Source organism: Aulonocara stuartgranti (genome assembly GCF_965226115.1).
Source record: "Aulonocara stuartgranti genome assembly, chromosome: 20".
NCBI lineage: Eukaryota > Metazoa > Chordata > Actinopteri > Cichliformes > Cichlidae > Aulonocara > Aulonocara stuartgranti.
The window spans coordinates 38,567,740-38,589,374 of record NC_138956.1 but is presented as its reverse complement, the minus strand read 5'-3'; the positions used below and the strand labels follow the sequence as shown (position 1 = coordinate 38,589,374).

The 21,635-nt window shown below is 44.8% G+C and overlaps 1 protein-coding gene across 6 annotated transcripts in view; it reads right to left on the bottom strand.

Annotated features, from left to right (window-relative positions):
* The window catches only part of rgs19 (regulator of G protein signaling 19), a 46,067-nt gene extending 29,962 nt beyond the window's left edge, over positions 1 to 16,105 (bottom strand). For 2 of the 6 annotated variants that reach the window (XM_082520059.1, XM_082520060.1), the window contains exon 1: positions 14,988 to 16,105. Coding sequence is in view for 2 of the 6 variants with exons in the window: in XM_082520058.1 (XP_082376184.1) it covers positions 14,988 to 15,095 (108 nt within the window). In the remaining 4 variants the exon portion in view is untranslated. The remainder of the gene's footprint in view (positions 1 to 14,987) is intronic. The other 4 variants (XM_082520062.1, XM_082520063.1, XM_082520058.1 and 1 more) reach the window with 3 other exon arrangements.
* Between the last annotated feature and the right edge of the window lie 5,530 nt (positions 16,106 to 21,635).

Sequence of the window (21,635 nt, the reverse complement as noted above, 5' to 3'; positions counted from 1 at the left end):
TGCCCTTTTTTGGGGAGTATTTTGGATTTATGGATTTTTTTGGCCATATCATACTGTTCACAGTAACACCAGTATAATGTTGGGCAACGATGAGAAAATAAAATATCGTGATAGAATATGGGTAAAACGCGCATGCGCAGTGCCTTTGTTTTCATATGAACATGGCGGCGACGGAGAATGAGAAGGGCGAAAGTGGATCATTGAATGAAACGATGAACCAGAACTGGTTTGTAAAAATGCTGAAACTTCAGTGGTGTGGAATACGGGTGGGGGGAAAATCGATACTGTGTAGTATCGGGATATTTTGTTTGCTAATAATGTATCGATACAGGGACAGCAGGAATCGATATTTTGTTACAAAAAAGTTTTTCAGAATCAGAATCAGAATCAGAATCAGAATGGGGTTTATTGCCAAATGTTGAGCAGGTTTACAACATTAGGAAATTGCTGCGGTGCTTCAGTGCAAACATAGTGTCATAAATAGCACTTAAATAGACATGGAAAAAAATAAAAGTAGGGATAAGAATTAAAAGTGCTACGTGGGAAGATATGTGCATGAGATATACATGAGATATATACATGAGAATAAGAATTAAGAGTGCTACGTTGAAAGATATATACATGAGTGCAGGTGGTGATCAGTGCCAAACATGGAATGATGCAGTGAACACAGCGTAGGGTCATGTGTTAGTGGTGGGAACAGTCATATGGTTATTGTTCATGTGTCCAACAGCAGAGGGGAAGAAACTGTTCTTATGGCGAGAGGTTCTGGTGCGAATGGACCGGAGCCTCCTGCCTGAGGGGAGCAGGTCAAACAGACTGTGTCCAGGGTGAGAAGGGTCAGCTGAGATCCGAGCTGCACGCCGCAATGTCCTGGAGGTGTACAGGTCCTGCAAAGATGGGAGTCTGCAGCCAATCACCTTCTCAGCAGAGCGCACAACACGCTGCAGTCTCTGTTTGTCCCTGATAGTGGCTCCAGCGTACCACACGGTGATGGAGGAGGTGAGGATGGACTCGATGATTGCAGTGTAGAATTGCATCATCGTCCGTGTTGGCAGGTTGAATTTCTTCAGCTGCCTCAGGAAGTACATCCTCTGCTGGGCTTTCTTGATGACGGAGGTGATGGTGGGCTCCCACTTCAGGTCCTGGGTGATGGTGGTACCCAGGAAGCGGAATGAGTCCACAGAGGTGATGGGGGTGTCAGTCAGGATGATGGGGGGGAGTGGGGCTGTGTGCTTCCTGAAGTCCACAATAATCTCCACTGTCTTCTGGGCATTCAGCACCAGGTTGTTGTGGCTGCACCAGGACACCAGACGTTCAACCTCCCTCCTGTAGGCAGACTCGTCCCCGTCCGAGATGAGTCCAATAACGGTGGTGTCATCTGCAAACTTGATTAGCTTGACAGACTGGTGGGTGGAGGTGCAGCAGTTGGTGTACAGGGAGAAGAGCAGAGGAGAAAGAACACAGCCCTGAGGGGAGCTGGTGCTGATGGTCCGGGAGTCCGAGACATTCTTTCCCAGCCTCACATGCTGCTTCCTGTCCGTCAGGAAGTCAGTGATCCACCGGCAGATGGGATCAGGCACATTCATCTGGGAAAGCTTGTCTCGGAGATGGTCTGGAAGGATGGTGTTGAAGGCAGAGCTGAAGTCCACAAACAGGATCCTGGCGTAGGTTCCTGGGGAGTCCAGATGCTGCAGGATGAAGTGTAGGGCCATGTTGATGGCGTCGTCTACAGACCTGTTGGCTCTATATGCAAACTGCAGGGGGTCCAGGAGGGGGGCCGTGAGGGTCCTGAGATGGGAGAGAACTAGGCGCGCAAAAGACTTCATGACCACAGATGTCAGAGCCACGGGTCTGTAGTCATTTAGTCCAGTGATCCTAGGTTTCTTGGGGACAGGGATTATGGTGGAGGACTTGAAGCAGGCAGGCACATGACATGCCTGCAGTGAGGAGTTGAAAATGCCAGAAAACACTGGGGCCAGCTCGTTTGCACAGTGTCTGAGGGTGGCAGGAGACACACCGTCTGGGCCGGGAGCTTTCCGAGCATTCAGGTTCTTAAACTGCTTCCTCACATCTGCTTCATGAATATGAAGAGTTGTGGTGGGAGGAGGTGGTGTGAAATCCTCTTTTGTGTGGGGTGAGGAGGGGGGTGTTGTAGGTGAACGGTTTGAAGGTGGTGATGGCTCTATGGAGGGGGGAGAGGTGGGGGAATGAGTGTCCAAAGTGCCTCTATTGTTGGGGCCGTTGGAGGTGTGAAGGCTGCCTGATGGCTCGTCAAAACGGCAGTAGAAGTCGTTAAGGGTGTTGGCTAAGAGCAAGTCATCAGTGGAGTGGGGGGTTTTAGGCTTGTAGTTTGTGATATTCCTAAAACCTTTCCACACAGAGGCCGAGTCATTCTCTGAGATCTGCTGCTGCATCTTCTCAGAGTGCTGATGTTTAGCAATGTCCACTTCTTTAGTGAACCTGTACTTGGCCTCTCTGTAGCAGTCCCTGTCTCCGCTTCTGAACGCCTTTCTCTTTTCCAGCCACAGCTTTTTGAGTTTAGGAGTAAACCAGGGTTTGTCATTGTTATAACTCACCCTGGTGCGTGATGGCACAATGCTGTCCTCACAGAAGTGGATATAGGAGGTGACAGTGTCCGTAAACTCGTCCAAGCTGTTAGAAGCAGCCTTCAATGTGTCCCAGTCTGTGGTCTCCAAACACGTGCGAAGCTCCTCCACAGCCTCGTTGCTCCACAGTTTTTTAGTCCTCACGACAGGTTTGGAGAGCTTCAGCCTCTGTCTGTACGCGGGGATTAGGTGGATCATGACGTGGTCAGAAAGTCCGAGTGAAGCGCGGGGCACCGCGCGATAGGCCCCGCTGATCGTGCTGTAACAGTGGTCCAATGTCCTCTCCTCTCTGGTCGGGCATTTAATATACTGCTTGTATTTCGGAAGCTCATGGCTCAGATTGGCTTTGTTAAAGTCCCCAAGAGCAATGATGAGAGAGTCCGGGAATGTCCGCTCCGTGTGGAGAATCTGCTCCGCGAGTGCACACTGAGCTGCCTGCGCATCTGCGTCTGGCGGGATGTAAACAGCGGCCAGGATGAATGAAGCAAACTCCCGCGGAGAATAAAACGGTTTGCAGTGGATAAAAAGATATTCCAGAGAGGAAGAGCAGTGCTGAGCAATCACTGTCACATCTGTGCACCAGCCACTATTGATGTAGAAGCAGAGACCTCCACCTTTGGACTTACCGGAGAGAGCGGCCTGCCGGTCCGCGCGCAGCAGATGGAAGCCCTCCAGCTTGAGCGCGCAGTCTGGGATGTTCTCACTGAGCCACGACTCCGTAAAACATAAGACACAGGAGGAGGCAAAGTCTCTGTTCATGCTTCTCATCAGGGCCAGTTCGTCAATCTTATTCCCGAGTGAGCGTACATTGGAAAGGAAGATCCCAGGAAGAGCAGTTCGCAGTCCGCGTCTCCTCAAACGCACGAGTGCGCCGGCTCGCTTCCCTCTCTTTCGGCGTCTTGCTTTCCTGGTCAGAGTCAGCAGTAAATCTGCCGCAGATGCGACAAATATTGGAAATAAAGCCACAGGCGTTGTAGTCCTGTAGTTAAGAAGCTCTTCTCTGGTGTACGAGTATCCAGAGGAGTGCCCAGAAACAGAAGAAATGCACAAAAACAAAACAAAAGTAACGCACTGAAGCACCAGGGCGACCATCCGCGGCGCCATCTTGGCTCTGACTTCAGAGCATGTTGATCCTTTTTCTGAGCAAGAATAAATTTCATAGTTCAGAATAGCTGTAATTGCACCAGATGGTTGCATTCAGTTAAGTTGGACTAGACTGTAATACAAACTGTTCAGTTTGTCAACAATAAAACTGAAATGAGAGAAAGACTGAGTGCGAGACTTTGATATTAGATAAAATGAATATTGATAAAGTTTACCTTTATGTACAGAATCTGAATATCACAAAATATTTTTAAAAATTGCAATAATATCGTATCGTGAGTTAAGTATTGTGATAATATCGTATCGTGGGATGTATGGTGATTCCCACCTCTAGTGTGGAACTGGTTTAGCTTTCATCCGTCAGATACACAACAAAGCACAGTTTTTGGTAGAACATGCAAGCGTGCCGTCGTTATTGCCGTACTATAAGGTGCTCTTAAACACCTTTAATTTTCTCAAAAATCAACAGTGCGCCTTATGTATGAATTCTGGTTGTGCTTACTGACCTCTAACCGATTTTATGTGGTACATGCAGAAATCTGTCAAAAATGTTTTAGTACGCCTTTGGTAAGCGACGAAGGCGCACCAGCTGATGGATTGTTGGAGCATTACGGCTATTGTAGGCAGGAGCCTCGCGGAGTGATACGTACTGTGCTTCAACATAATATTACAGTAGTGTGTGTGTATAAGGACCACAAATGGCTCCTGTTAAGAGACTGCTTATGAAGTGGATTTCAAACTTGGGACTAGAGTAGAACTAGTAGGGACTAGTAGAACATGGGACTAGAGCAGCTGTGAGAGAATTCAACATTAATGAATCAATGGTACAGACGTGGAGGAAGCGAGAAGAATGAGTCAAGTTTGACTGTTTGGTTTTCTTATAATCCCGTTCACCTTATGGTCCGAAAAATACCTATTTGACTTGTTTATTTGGCACACTGCAGTTCCATGTTGCAAAGCGCCAGTTTTTAACTTGTGTGGATATTATACATGGTTATGCTCAGCATATGTCAGCCCATTTCCATTGGAAAGGCCTTTTGGTTAAACTGTCTGCGAGGAATTTGCATTTGCACTGTTACGTTGTTATACAGCTTTAATTCACATAAAAAAACAGCTGCTTGTTTAAGTGAAAATATATTAATGGGGTTTTTTGCACTAATAAAGTTGTGGAGTTGTGAAGTATTTTGTCTTGCATCAGTTATATTGTTATCACAATTTTCATTATCATCAATTTTCAAATATATAAATATACATAAATAAATTTTCAAATATATATCGTGATAAATATTTTTGGTCATATCGCCCTGCTCTACGTGCACGTCTCTGATCATTTTCCTGAGTTGTTCACTTTAACTTTGGGCTGTTTGTGGATAAGCCGTGCACTGTAGCCCACAAAGGACGAGCCCTTAATACTTTGATAGCGCCTAAGTTTTCTATTGCGTTTATGGTTTGTGGAAAAATGAACTCCAGCTGTGAAAGCGCTGAGGACGTTCTGACATCTTTAATTCAACCTACACTTAAATCTTGGACTGAATCGCTCCACTCAGGACTGTGCGTGCTGAGCCATTATCAGAGCCATGGCTGAATGAACATACGCACAGCCTTAGACGTGACTGCAGACACGCTGAAAGGAGATGGAAAAACGATAGGCTTCATGTTTGTGTCTCTGCTTACCAAGAGGCTGCACAGACTGCAAACACTCAGCTTGTCTCAAACCTGGTGTCCACAAACAGCCTCAGGTACTTTATAATGTTTTAATCTGATTTTTTGTCCATGTGGTGATGTCAGATGTATAGTTGATGACTTTTCAGCATTTTTACTGATAAAGTTTCTTATGTCTGGTCGCCCCCTGCCTCAGACCTCAGTGTTCCTCCTGTGTGCTCAGCTGTCTCAGTTTGAGTGAACTGTCTGTGGTAGTTCATCACCGAAGATCATCACACTGCACATCAGATCGGCTTCCTCCAAATCTGCTTAAAAATACTTTTAATACTGTTGGGCTTTTATCCATAGATTAATCAACACTTGCCTTGCTACAGGCTGTGTCCCATCATGTTTTAAACAAGCTATAGTTCAGCCTCGTCTTAAAAATCACAATCTGGACCCAACTGTTCTGTCCAATTACAGACCAATCTCAAAGCTTCCCTTTCTTTCAAAAGTTCTGGAGAAACTGGTCTATTTACAGTTTACAGTTGCAGGCTTACCTCGGTCTTAATGAGATCGATGAAAAGTTTCAATCTTGTTTTAAATCAGTACACAACACAGAGACGGCACTTTGAAGGGTTGTTAATGATATTCTCTTAACTCTGCATTCTTGTTGTTGGACCGTGTGGTCCAGGTCAGAACTAACCTTAACTACTCCTGGACTAAAGTGTGGTGGTGACAGAGGCTTCTCTGTGGCAGGAACCAGACTCTGCAATAGTCTTCGTCTTAATATTAGACCTGCACAAACACTAACATTTTAAATCATCACTAAAGACACATTTTTATGGTCTGGCTTTTAACACACGTTGACCTAAACATTTTGGTTTTAACAGCCTTAGTTGTTGTTTTTATTTACTTGTTTTATTTTTTTTCCTCTCTTCGATGTTTTACCTGCATCACTGTTGTGCATCTTATTTTAGTGGTATTTTACATTGCACTTTGTGCAGCATGGACTGTTGGTAATGTGCTAAATAAATAAACTTCAGCTTCACACAGGTGTTTTTCTTACATTTACACTACCAGTCGAACGTTTGGACACAGCTTCTCATTGAATGGTTTTTCTGTATTTTTACTACTTTACACATTGTAGATACAAACGTCAAATATATGCATCGAGCTTTATAGAATTATGTAGCAAAGAAAGATTGATAAAAACACTAAATGTGTTTTATATTTTAAATTCTGAAAGTAGCCATCCTTTGCTTTGCTGATTGCAAACCCTCGGCCTTCTCTCAGTGAGCTACATGATGTCGTCACCTGACATGGTTTCACCTCACAGGTGTGCCTGTCAGGGTTCACAGTTGTCAAACACAACCCTATTTGACAACTGTTAGAATTCATATTATGGCAAGAACCATAATAACTGAACCAGCATGGCTACCACAGCATCCTGCAGACACATGCCAGGACAGCACAATGAGCCCAAACACACCTCCAGGCTGTGTGAGGGCTGTTTGACCAAGAAGGAGAGTGATGTGAGGCCTCCACAGTCACCTGACCTAAACCCAGTGGAGATGGATTGGGATGGAGCGCAGAGTAAAGGCAAAAGGCCAACAAGTGCTCAGCATCTCTGGGAACTTCTTCAGGACTGTTGGAAAACCATTTCAGGAGACGACCCCATGAAGCTCATGGAGAGAATGAGAAGAGTGAGCAAAGCAGGAATCAAAGTAAAGGCTGGATGTTACCAAGAATCTAAAACACGGTTCTGAGTTATTTCACCCTTTTTTGTATAAAGAAGAACCATTCAATGAGAAGGTGTGTCCAAACGTTCGACTGGTAGTAGGGCTGCTCGATTATGGCAAAAATGATAATCACGATTATTTTCACTGAAATTGAGATCTCGATTATTTGACGATATTTATTTAACCCTTTAAGACCTACTATAGAACCAAGTCCGCCAGAGCTTATATTATTTTTTTACATGTTGTAGTGCCATTTGTGGGAGCATTTCAAGTTGCTATACAACTGTTATAGCCCATATTTTAATAATATGTATGCATTAAGTCCATAGTAACTACATTAATGGCAAAAAAGTGCAATAAACTACAAAAAAATTGAAAATCGTTTTTGTTTTTTTTACATATATTTCTACTTGGAGAAATTTAAGAGGCTTATCCCTCAAAACTTTAAATACAAAAAAGTTGCAAAAAATAGTTTACAACAACAGGAAATTTATTTTGAGTGTCTTCATAGTTTTATTTTGGAGATACAGCAATTTTTATACACTGCAGGAAAAACAAAAAACAATCCTATGATGCAAATTTGCAAAGAAAACAGCAGGTGCATCAAAATAAACTATTTCCAGCAGTGCAATTCGAGTTCTAAGCATCCCAGAAACTATTCAGAAAAGTCAAACATGACCAGTATAGGCTTTTAAGGCCTACAAGTAAAAAAAAACTAAATTTTCCACGAAAATGACGTCACTTCCGGTTTCGGGCAGGAAATGGCGGACATGCGATAGTTCGCGCTGACGTCTGTTTCACTGTGGGAAGTGTTACGAACAGCTGATCGGATCGGCAAAGCGTGTTTCTGGAATATTATGTTTTTGTTCCTGCAAGCGCTTTTTATGCAATTTTTGCAAAACTATATGTGGAAGGAAATCGTGACGGAGGACAAGCTGATGGCATAAGATGTAAGTACAACTCCTCTGGTTTCATATGCAAAACAAATTATTGTGCTAGCTTACGCGGTTCAGGTTCTACAGGGATTTAAAAATAGTTACACAACACGGAGCGTGCTGCTCTGACCGGCTTTAAAGGGTTAACAATAACAATGTATTGAATAATGACTTTAAAAAATAATATAAAATAGTGTGCAACACCACTGAAGTTTTTTTTTTACCTCTCTTTTCAACCAACGGCAGTCACTCTCTCCTCTCCAAATAACTCCTGCTTAGCTTTCCGAGCTTCCCTCGGGTCCTCTTAATCAGCGGTCTCCAACCTTTTTTGCGCCACGGACCGGTTTATGCCCGACAATATTTTCACAGACCAGCCTTTAAGGTGTCGCAGATAAATGAGGGAGGGGCTAATAATCGGCTCAGTCATTTTTAATGATCGTTGAAAGCGCCTATAATTCTCAAAAAAAAAAAAAAAAAAAAATGATCGTTGAAAGCCCAGATCGTAATCGTGATTAAAATTCGATTAATTGAGCAGCCCTAACTGGTAGTGCACAAAAAGTTTTTGAATGCTGTTTGCACTTCTGTTATAAAATGTCAGTTTTAATTTTACCATGTTTAACTAACTTTATTTGGACTTTTTTAACACATGCAGGACCTTGGAGTAGGGGTATGTCACCAGGGTGCAGAGGAGGCTACCCCCCCCCCCCCCCCCCCCCCCCCCCCCCGTCCCCTTCTGGCTGCCTCTGCCTCAATTTTATCCCACAACTTAGACATTCACATTACTCACACTCTCATTACACATACATATAGGATCTTGGGGGTGGGCACGATACACGGAATCCAAAGTACCATCAGGGTGTACACCCCACCCCTGGCGTCGTTGTCCACCTCTCAAGGTTAAATACACGTAGACATTGAGGGCTAGCAGGTGGGACTATGCGCTTACCTGCTGCTCTCTGGCAGGTAGCTCCATGCCCTCCTGGGTTTTAAATGCACCTTAGAACACACATGCATCAACACTACAATGAGCGGGTGGAGGGAGGTTTGGAGTCTTCTCTCACCCCCATTCTCTGCGACCTGCTGGAGCGGGGGGGCTAGGAGGAGGAGTTGGCCGTCCGACTGCGGTCTGGAGTGTGGGGCCTCCCTGCTGCTGCGGAGTCGGGGCGGTCTGCCTCCCCCCACCGCAGGGAAAAAGGTAATACCACCTGGGTCTGGGTGCAGTTCCCCCTCCAGGGGCAAGGGTACCTAGACCCGGTTTGTAGAGTACGCTTGGGGAGTGTGATCGTGTGTACAGCGTCTCTTTATGTCTGTCTCCACGTTGGTTGAGTGTGGAGTAAGTGCATATGAGAGCATGAGGGTGGGAATGGATGTTTGTAAATGTGTGTGCCTGTATTTCTGTGTCTATATGTCAGGCTGGGTGTCAGGCGCCACCTCTCTGGGGACATCTTAGGCCCTCCAAGGTTTGGAGGCCTATCTCCCCCTACCACCACTTCCCCTGCCAGTGGCGGACTCCCTCAGACATCGGTGCGTTGGTGGTTCTTTGTGTCCGGGGATGGGCGTCCAGGTACACACCGGCTCACTCCTTGGCGGCCGCTTATCGGGGCCTGGAGCCTGGGGCTCGCTCGGGCCACTTCGGAGGTGGGGTGCCCCCGGCCTCTCGGCCTGGGGCTCGGTCACTCAGGCACGGCTGGCTGCCGGCGGAGCTCACGGGCGCGTCACTGCAACCCCCCCTGGCTTCTGCTCCGCGGCTGCTGAGTGAGTCCTCATCTGGGACTCTCCTCAGCTCTTTCTGGGACAGTGGCGCGGCTGCCCCTCTGTTGGTCTTCCTTGGTCTCTTGTGTTCTGGGGGCCTCTGGATGTCTGGAGTTTTGATCTCCTCCATACCTGCTTCATGCCCTGGAGGACGGGGCTGTGGCCCCCCCACACCCTCTAGCAGATCATTACATGAAGGAACCTTTTAAAAAACAAAAAACAAGTGCGTCCATGCTCACAGGTGTACACACGGGTGATCACACCCACAAACTACACCCTTTTTGGCTCCTACCTCAAAGCACACTGTGTTCTGTTGATCTTATGTGCTGCACAATAATGTTTAATATTTAGTATTTACTGTCATATTCCCATAGATCATTGTGATGTTGTTTATTCTATTACTCTTGTTCTCTTCTGCTTGTTTTCTTTTTTCTTTCTCAGCAGGTGACCCAGGTGATTGATAGATGCATTTTTTATTTCTTTTTTTTTTTTCTGCTCATTCTGTTGGTTTTTGTTTTTTGCCCTTCTCCCCCGTCCCTCTTCTCAGCTGTTTCTCTTTCCCTCTTTCTTTCTCCCCTTCTTTCCCCCAGTCAAGTCTGTCCCGTATTCAGTAAGTGAAAATAAAATAAACAATAAAAGGTGAATCAATTGGACCATTACGGCAAGGCTGGGATGGTCAATTTGGTAAAGTAAATCCGTTGGGCATCTTTCTTTGCCTTTAGACAACAATTCTGATGCAAAAGAGCCAAACGGGACAGGCAAAAAACAAAAAAACAAAAACAAAAAAAAAACACTGTTGTAAATATATTAAATCTTATAGTATAAGATGGCACCTTTAAGTGTGTCGTGTCTTGTTGTGTATTGTAGACTGGACTCTTTATCAGGCTCCTGTATCTATCCATGAGAGCCTCTGTCAGAATACCAGAACATATTTCCTGATAACAGAACCTGTGTCAGAACACTAAAGCATCAGCGGCATCAACACCTCTGTCAGAGTACGAGAACGTCTGTCAGAACATCTGTCCGGACATCTGTCAGAACATCGTAGCCTCCGCTAGAACAACAGAACGTCTGTCAGAACATCTGTCAGAACATCTGTCCGTACATCTGTCAGAACATCGTAGCCTTTGCTAGAACACCAGAACGTCTGTCAGAACACCAGAACCTACGTCAGATCTTCAGAGCCTCTCTTACAAGGTCAAAATCTTTCAGAACATGAGAATTAGGGCTGGGTATCGTCACTGATTTCTAGAATCGATTCAATTCCGATTCACAAGGTCCCAAATCGATTCGATCCACGATTCGATTTAATTCGATTCGATTCGATTTAAATCTGGGAAATTTTGACAGTCAGAAGTTTAATTCAGATCAGAACATTTACATATTTTTGTATCTATAAAAAGGAAGCTGACACTCGCAAGACTTTATCCAAGGTGTGAGCATCACAGCAGATGCCTTTGTGTCAAAGTAGCTGAAGATAAAACACAGAAAAACATGAAGGTGATTTTCCTGGCCTGGGATTTTATAAAAATATTCTGCAGTACATCAAAAACGAAAGAAAACCATTAATTAATGAACATTACCTCTGACGTTACAGCGGTTTTATTAGACACATGGCTAAGCATTTTGCATTTTGAATAATATTAAAAAGTTTAAATTTGTTCAGTATTGAACAGCAGAAATGAGGTTTTCTTTTCGGAAGAATGTAAAAGGGAAAAAAACAGCGGCCGACAGCGCTGTAAACAACAGTAGACTTGTGCGTAACAAGCAAGCGAATAATGAAGAAAGCGAAACTGTTCGAGAGAGAGGGGGGGAGGGAGGGAGAGAGGGAGAGGGAGAGAGGGAGAGAGAGAGAGCTGCGCATCGCAATGGAAGCAAAACAGTAAAAGAGTGAATTCATGACGATGTTTATGTGAAGCGTTTGGATCTTCTTTTGCTGCTGGTTCGGTCAATATTGTTTGGAGAGAGATCAAACTAACAGCTTTAGAATCAGCGCATAAAGGGCGTGAACACAAAGCGCGGACCCGGATCAGCGAGCTGTCGGCTTTCAGCCCCGACTGTGAGAAAGGCGACATCTAACTGATTCTGATCCGCGGGTCGCGCTGTGTGTTTAAGTCTATGTGCAGAATCCCTGTACCTGCTCTCATTTACTGTTTGGTGGTTCTTGAAATTTTGTGAGATGTCACCAGAGATTCTGGCATTTCGGACAAAATAAATTTATATTAAAAAATCGATTCAGGATTTTAATGAATCGATTTTACGTTATCCAAGCCAGAATCGATTTTAATCGATGAATCGATTATAAAAACCCACCCCTAATGAGAATGTCTTTCATGACAACAGAACTCTTGTTAATGCACCAGAACGTCTGTCAGAACATCTGTCAGAACATCTGTCCGGACATCTGTCAGAACATCTTAGCCTTTGCTAGAACACTAGAACGTCTGTCAGAACAACTGTCAGAACATCTTAGCCTCCGCTAGAACAGCAGAACGTCTGTCAGAACATCTGTCAGAACATCTGTCCGTACATCTGTCAGAACATCGTAGCCTCCGCTAGAACACCAGAACGTCTGTCAGAACATCTATCAGAACATCTGTCCGGACATCTGTCAGAACATCTTAGCCTTTGCTAGAACACCAGAACGTCTGTCAGAACATCTGTCCGTACATCTGTCAGAACATTGTAGCCTCCGCTAGAACACCAGTACGCCTGTAAGAACATCTGTCAGAACATCTGTCAGAACATTTTAGCCTTTACTAGAACACCAGAACGTCTGTCAGAACATCTGTCAGAACATTTGTCCATACTTCTGTCAGAACATCTTAGCCTTTGCTAGAACACCAGAACGTCTGTCAGAACATCTGTCAGAACATCTTAGCCTCTGCTAGAACACCAGAAGGTCTGTCAGAACGTCTGTCAGAACATCTGTCCGTACATCTGTCAGAACATCGTAGCCTCCGCTAGAACACCAGAACGTCTGTCAGAACATCTTTCAGAATATCTGTCCAGAAATCTGTCAGAACATCTTAGCCTTTGCTAGAACACCAGAACGTCTGTCAGAACATCTTAGCCTTTGCTAGAACACCAGAACATCTGTCAGAACATCTGTCCGGACATCTGTGAGAACATCGTAGCCTCCGCTAGAACACCAGAACGTCTGTCAGAACATCTGTCCGGACATCTGTCAGAACATCTTAGCCTTTGCTAGAACACCAGAACGTCTGTCAGAACATCTGTCAGAACATCTGTCCGGAAATCTGTCAGAACATCTTAGCCTTTGCTAGAACACCAGAACGTCTGTCAGAACATCTTAGCCTTTGCTAGAAGACCAGAACATCTGTCAGAACATCTGTCCGGACATCTGTCAGAACATCTTAGCCTTTGCTAGAAGACCAGAACGTCTGTCAGAACATCTCTCCGGACATCTGTCAGAACATCGTAGCCTCCGCTAGAACAACAGAACGTCTGTCAGAACATCTGTCACAACATCTGTCCGTACATCTCTCAGAACATCGTAGCCTCCACTAGAACAACAGAACGTCTGTCAGAACATCTGTCAGAACATCTGTCAGAACATCTTAGCCTTTGCTAGAACACCAGAACGTCTGTCGGAACATCTGTTCGTACATCTGTCAGAACATCGTAGCCTTTGCTAGAACACCAGAACGTTTGTCAGAACATCTGTCAGAATATCTGTCCAGACATCTGTCAGAACATCTTAGCCTTTGCTAGAACACCAGAACCAGTTTTGTGGATATTATACATGGTTATGCTGAGGATATGTCGGCCAGTTTCCACTGGAAACGCCTTTTGGTGAAACTGTCAGCAAGGAATTTGCACTGTTACATTTTTATATAACTTTAATGCAGATAAAAAACAGCTGCTTGTTTAAGTGAAAATACATTGATTTTTTATTTTTGCACTAATAAAGTTGAGGAGTTGTAAAGTATTTTGTCTAGTGTCAATTATATCGTCAGTTATATCGTTATCGCAAATTTTCAAATGTATATGGTGATAAATATTTTTGGTCATATCGCCCTGCTCTAGTAAATGCACTGATTCTTATATAGCGCTTTTCTACTCTTCCGGAGTACTCAAAGCGCTCTATACAATCTATACAACAGACCTCATTCACCCACTCATACAAGCACTTCCTTCTGTACTCTAAGCATTCACACACATTCACACTCCGATGCATCGGAGAGCAACTTGGGGTTAGTTTTAGGTTCTTGCCCAAGGATACTTGGCATGCAGACCTGGGAAGCCAAGGATCGAACCACCAACCTTCCAGTCAGTAGCTGATCTGCTCTACCACCTGAGCCACAGCCACCCCAGAGAGCTACCCCAATATTTCTAACAGACATGATGTGTCAGGCAGATCACATCACCATGAGGACCTTGCAGTCTGGGCCAAGCTGTGTGTGCCCTTTTTTGGGGAGTATTTTGGATTTATGGATTGTTTTGGCCATATCATACCGTTCACAGTAGAACACCAGAACGTCTGTCAGAACATCTGTCCGGACATCTGTCAGAACATCTTAGCCTTTGCTAGAAGACCAGAACGTCTGTCAGAACATCTGTCAGAACATCTGTCCGGACATCTGTCAGAACATCGTGGCCTCCGCTAGAACACCAGAACGTCTTTTCATGAAAGCAGAACCTCTGTCAGAACACCAAAACATGGCTAACAACACCAGAATATCTGTCAGAACATCTGTCCGTACATCTGTCAGAACATCGTAGCCTCCGCTAGAACACCAGAACGTCTTTTCATGAAAACAGAACCTCTGTCAGAACGCCAAAACATGGCTAACAACACCAGAACATCTGTCACAGCAGGAGAACAGAAGTCCGCTCTAACCCATTAAAGTTTGTCCCTGCTGGTCTGCACCGGGCCTTCCTCACTGAGCCTCCGCAGGTCTTTGGCACACATGAGAGCTGAAGGAAACAAGCACGGAGTGAAGGAAAGAGGACTAAAGAGCTGCCTTCCTCTCCTCACTCCTCCCCCAGAGCTGTCGGTCCAATGTCACTGAGAGAGGAAGCAGGAAAGGAGACACGGGTCCTCCTCTCCCCCCACCCCCGCACACTGGCCGCTCGTTGGCAGGGGGGGAGGGAGGAGCAGCGTGGCCGCGGACGGGAGCCCGCACGGGGGTTGAAGTGAAAGCGCGCTCCCCGCCCCCTCCTCTGCAGCTCATACTCACAATCTGGGCTTGAAGGAGGTCCGCGGGGCGGCTTCCGCTGCGCTTCCGGAGACACATCCGCGTGCGTCTGTCTGCCTTAACCGCCGCGCACCGGGAGCTTTTTATCATTTACTCCAATCAGAGCTCACCGCCGCCGGAGCAGAACAAGACGGAGAAGAGGAAGGAGTCCTCCTCCTACTTGGGTTTTTCCCACAGAGAGAGAGAGAGAGAGAGAGAGACACGCAGAACAGGAGAGAGATCACCGCCCTGACGGACACGGGCGCCACGGCGCATGCGCATATACATAACGTCCATGCAGGCAGGAGAGCTGGAGTTGAAAAAAAACTTTATCAACTGTTTACTCACGTTATTGAAGCACGCGGTTAGTTATTACACACCAGACAGCAAACCACACCTACCTGTCCAGTAATACACACACACTCCTGCAGCTGTATCAGCACGACGTTTGAGTAAAACAGGAAACATTTGTATCTGATCCGGTGTTTAAACTCTGGCCAGCGCTGATCCTTGGCATTAATATCAGAGAGCAGTTTATTTCAATCAGATAACGGAGATAACTAATAGCCTCGGTGATGTCACTGCCTACACACCTGTTTTTGTTGTTATTGTTGTTTTACCTTGTCTTTAAATCATTGTTCAGTTTCGATGCTGATATTGTTACAAATGTCCCTACAGCTTAAAGTGGGAGGGGGGTCAGAAAGTCATGTTTAGTCCTGAGTTTTCTGTTTCAATGGAGATGCTGCGGGCTTGAATAACTTTTCCGTCAAAGAACCAGCTGGACAGCTTCCTGTGGCTTCTGCAAACAGACACACACGGTGAACAGCAGGGGGCGCCATCCACCAAGGAGAGGGCAAAGAGCGAGCTGGAAGATGGGAAGTTTTTATGAATTGATTTCCTTCCTGGTTTCCATTCACTGATCATTGCCTTTAACTGCTGCACAGATGAGGTGGAGTTACTGACTCACCTGTGTAACACTGAATGAGTGCACACACCACACATTTGTAAACCACAGCTGCAGGAAACAGGAAACCCTTTCCTGCCTCTGGCTGTGTTTTGGCAGCAGCCTTCACTGACTGATATTAGGGTGACCTTTGAACCCAGCCTGCATTGTGTTTCTGATATCAAATTTGTTTCCACCACCTGCAGCTGCTCTGCTGCTCACTGACTCAGCAGGCAGTCTTTCTCAGGTGTTCTCAGCCTGTTTGACACACACCGACTCACAGGTGAGCTGCCACCAGCACACTGTGCAGTTTACCCTGTCACCACATGAGGGCACTGACAATGCACACTGAGTTTCTGACACGCTCACAGTGTTTAATGCAGGTTTGTTTCTGCAGCAAACATCAGCTCAAACAGCTGATCCTGGGTCAGTTTATGAATGTAACTCACCTGAGAGCATCAGCTCAGAACAGGGCTGATTATTGCTCAGGTGCAAATGTCTCCTGTCATCATCACAGAACTTGACATATCTGACAGCCAATAAAAACTAAACATGTTAGCTCCGCCTACACTGGTTCTCCCCTGACTTTGCACTAAGTGAAGGCATGTCCATGTTTCAGCTCTGTTTCGCTTCCAGTGTGTGTGGTTTTCAGAGCTCGAGGCATGCATTGTTTGTATGGTTTGTTTTACCATAAACCAGAGTTTCCTGCACAGCCAGACACATGTTTATTCATATGCAAATATCTGTTTTTGGAAATTATGGGGACAAATTAAAGGTTTGGAAAAGCAGAAAAATCAAGTCTCTGCATGAACATCCTGTTTGGGTCAGATTGACTCAACAGTGAAAGCAGAGAAACATCCAGAAACAACACACACACACACACACACACACACACACACACACACACACACACACACACACACATACTGCAACTTTAACTCATCTGCCACATTCACAGAACCAGAGTCCAACCAACTCTTCTATTTTTTTTATCTACAAAGCTGCACAGGCCAAGGTGGAAGTGAAACCTGGACACAAACACACACACACACAAACACACACGCACAGCACTACTCTGTTGTGTTGATTGTGACTCTGCAGCAGTAAACTGTCAGACATCCCAGTGGGAGAAGTCTCAGTGAGCTAACATTGTCTCCTGCAGCTCCTGTGTCTGGGCAGAGCCTCCTTTGCTCAATAATCTGTATTTTCTATCAAAGTTCTGAGATGTGGTTCCACATTAGAGATAGAAGGTAAGCAATCACAGTCTGCTGACCAATCAGATCTCTGAAAAATAGTGTCATGAAGATCCCTCAGTGTTCCAAAGTCTTTGTGTTTGACGATGGACATCAGTGTTTAATATACACTGTTACACTTGCTTTAGTTTTATTGAACTATAAACATTAATATCTGATCTGAGAACATCAGCTGGTTGCACCTGCTGGCCTCAGATCAGGTTTAGTCTGATCTTGAGTTTGATTACAGTTTTTATTGTTTCAGAGTGTTAAACTCCAGCTGAGAGAATAAAAACTAAAAATCCCTTTGATCGAGCTGTGACATTGACCAGTCTGTTCACTCACAGTCCTCATTTTTACCAGGTTTCTTACAAATATGCTAAACTTCTTCATAAACCAGCTCTTTTACAGTCTGAACGACTGAAGGCTATAAAGAGCTCAATTTTAATCACTCTGAACCAGACACTGCTGTCCTGCCTTCAGTCTGTAGTCTGTGTAACATCTTCACATCTTTCTATTATTACAGCTATGCCACTCCTCAATAATGTTTGGTCAGATGCTGCCAGCCCAGCCTCTTTCATGTGAACTGCAGGTTAAACCCTTGTTAGCTTTGCCAGCTGATGACCAATTTGCTGTGATCATCCTGATGTTACTGTAGGTGATCCTGGTGGAAACTGGACTTAATATTTCATATTTCCTCCAAAGGTTCAGACAGATTTTGTTCCTAAAATAATTTAAAGCTTATTTTAGGAAGCTTATTTTTAGCTTAAGAGCTCCTCGAGCGCGAGTCCTCTATGAAGAGCAGCCTTTCCTTATGGCCAGCAGCCACGGCTGCTACAGAATGCTGGTGGGCTTGTTTCCCTGGGACTTAAAACTGCAAAGGCACCACAGCGCTGTCACGCAGATGGTAAAGACACTGCCCTTTTCCACCATGCCACGATGCCAGCCACAATTGATGAGTTGGAGGCTCCCAGGAGAATCGGTGTGGGCGCAGGAGATGCTGTCGGTGAGTCGGGAACTATCGCCCGGATGCCGAAGCTCCTGGTAGCCAGTTGAATGCGATCAGCTTCTTCAGCGAGAGGGGGGTAATCCTTTGCAGCCAGCAGCGGGGAGTTGGCGAGGTCAAGTCATACCAAGCCACTGTCGGAGAAAGACGTGAGTGAAGAGGAATCCGCCGTCATCCGTTCCTAGCAAGGACAGCGTGCTCTCCATGAGCTTGAGAGCGGCACCATCACCCACGCCCGAGAGAGAGAGAGGAGTTTCATGGCCCGCTCTATGTAAAAGAGGGAGTAGTGCCGCAGCAGCGGTGTATTGAGAGCTGTGTATTTCCCTTGGCTGGGGGGATCCCAGAAGAGGGTCATCACATGGTGGGTGGACAGTGGATCCAGCAAGGCCCCCACATTTGGTGTTGTCGGCTGAAACGCCACGAAGAGCAAACGGAGCTTTGACGTACACGAACTACGAAGGAGGGTCGTGAAGCCAACATTCCTGCAGCTTAGCCGCAACAGCAAAATTTCAAACATACAGCTCTGCTGTCACTTCCAACATAAATGAAGACAGAAAACTAAACAGCAGTGACGTTTGTAGGGTTACTGAAGTTGGGCTAGCTGGTATATAACGATGTGCTACGTGATCGCTAGTGACACAGCTATGTTAGCATAACATAAACAGTGAAGCTGGAGGATGAACGCTAACTTTTTTCCACTCATAAAAGTTAACGTGAAGGATCCTGATGGTTAGAGACAAATGCAATCACATGGCAGGATGCTATAAACGGACCAAGTCAGGAGAACAACTGCAATATAAGATTCTACTGCTGCATGGGCTGGGCTGGAGTTACAGCCTAAGGGTTTAAACACTGAGCTTTAAAATTAACAGTGGTGATAAAAACTGAGAGGCCGACAGTGATCACTGACTGTTTTTAGGGGCTTGTTCAGATTAAATAGAACAAGAAACAAAACACTAAAACATGTTAAAAACACAACAGCCTTAATAAATGCAGAGTAGTTTGGAGTCATCCAGGGTTCATACATCAGCACTTAAAGATTGGCTATCCCACCTGCTGTCAATGTTTTAATGCAGTACAGTTGTTATTATTATCACGTGTCACATCCTGTTTATGACATTTACAATAAATAACATTGATATAAGAAATAAAAGTGTCTTGTGTAAACTGTATGTGGTGTTAAACAGGCCTATACTACTGCACTTTAATGTCGGTCATTAGGATGGTACTTCAAGAGCCATTTATTTTATGAGGTGTCGTTGCTGTGAAAAGTTTGAGAACCACTGAGCTATATCACATTGTTTTGGAGTTATGACGCCCTCTAGTGGTCAAACGTTGACCTAATTATAATGCAGATGTTTGCATCATGATTACTGAAGTGAAAACTCCACGTGTGTTAACTGGATGCATACATGTACTATGTATGCACATTAATTCAATTCAATTTAAATTCAATTTTATTTATATAGCGCCAAATCACAACATAAGTCGCCTCAAGGCGCTTCATAGATACAGAGAAAAAAACCCAACAATCATATGACCCCCTATGAGCAGCACTTTGGCAACAGTGGGAAGGAAAAACTCCCTTTTAACAGGAAGAAACCTCCGGCAGAACCAGGCTCAGGGAGGGGCGGCCATCTGCTGCGACCGGTTGGGGTGAGAGAAGGAAGACCGGATAAAAGACATGCTGTGGAAGAGAGACAGAGGTTAATAACAGATATGATTCAATGCAGAGAGGTCTGTTAATACATAGTGAGTGAGAAAGGTGACTGGAAAGGAAAAACTCAATGCATCATGGGAATCCCCCGGCAGCCTATGTCTATTGCAGCATAACTAAGGGAGGATTCAGGGTCACCTGGTCCAGCCCTAACTATATGCTTTAGCAAAAAGGAAAGTTTTAAGCCTAATCTTGAAAGTAGAGATAGTGTCTGTCTCCTGAATCCAAACTGGAAGCTGGTTCCACAGAAGAGGGGCCTGAAAACTGAAGGCTCTGCCTCCCATTCTACTTTTAAATACTCTAGGAACAACAAGTAGGCCTGCAGAGCGAGAGCGAAGTGCTCTAATAGGGTGATATGGTACTACAAGGTCATTAAGATAAGATGGGGCCTGATTATTTAAGAGCTTGTATGTGAGGAGCAGGATTTTGAATTCAATTCTGGATTTAACAGGAAGCCAATGAAGGGAAGCCAAAACAGGAGAAATATGCTCTCTTTCTAGTCCCTGTCAGGACTCTTGCTGCAGCATTTTGGATTAGCTGAAGGCTTTTCAGGGAGTTTTTAGGACTTCCTGATAATAATGAATTACAGTCGTCCAGCCTGGAAGTAATAAATGCATGAACTAGTTTTTCAGCGTCACACTGAGACAGGATATTTCTAATTTTAGAGATGTTGCGCAAATGGAAGAACGCAGTCTTACATATTTGTTTAATATGTGCGTTGAAGGACATGTCCTGGTCAAAAATGACTCCAAGGTTCCTCACAGTGTTACTGGAGGCCAAGGTAATGCCATCCAGAGTAAGAATCTGGTTAGATACCATATTTCTAAGCTTTTCAGGGCCGAGTACAATAACCTCAGTTTGATCTGAATTAAGAAGCAGAAAGTTAGCGGCCATCCAGGTCTTTATGTCTTTAAGACATTCCTGCAGTTTAACTCATTGGTGTGTGTTATCTGGCTTCATGGACAGATAGAGCTGGGTGTCATCTGCATAGCAGTGAAAATGTATGCTATGTCTTCTAATGATGCTGCCTAAGGGAAGCATGTATAATGTAAACAGAATTGGTCCTAGCACTGAACCCTGTGGAACTCCATAATTAACCTCAGTGTGTGAAGAGGACTCTCCATTTGCATGCACAAACTGGAGTCTATTAGATAGATATGATACAAAACACTGGAGTGCAGTACCTGTAATACCTACAGCATGTTCTAATCGCTCTAATAGGATATTATGGTCGACAGTATCGAACGCTGCACTGAGGTCTAGCAGGACAAGCACAGAGATGAGTCCACTGTCAGAGGCCATAAGAAGATCATTTGTAACCTTCACTAAAGCTGTTTCTGTGCTGTGATGAGCTCTGAAACCTGACTGAAACTCTTCAAATAAACCTCTGCAGATGATCTGTTAGCTGTTTGACAACTACTCTTTCAAGGATGTTTGATATGAAAGGAAGGTTGGAGATCGGCCTATAATTAGCTAAGACTGCTGGGTCTAGAGATGCTTTTTGAGTAAAGGTTTAACTACAGCTAGCTTGAAGGCCTGTGGTACATAGCTGATTATTAGAGATAGGTTGATCATATTTAAGATCGAAGAATTAATTAATGGCAGGACTTCTTTGAGCAGTTTTGTAGGAATGGGTCTAAAAGACACGTTGATGGCTTGGAGGAAGTAATTATTGAAGTTAACTCAGAAAGATCAATTGGAGAAAAAGAGTCTAACTTAACATCAATGGTACTAAGAGTAGCTGTAGATAATA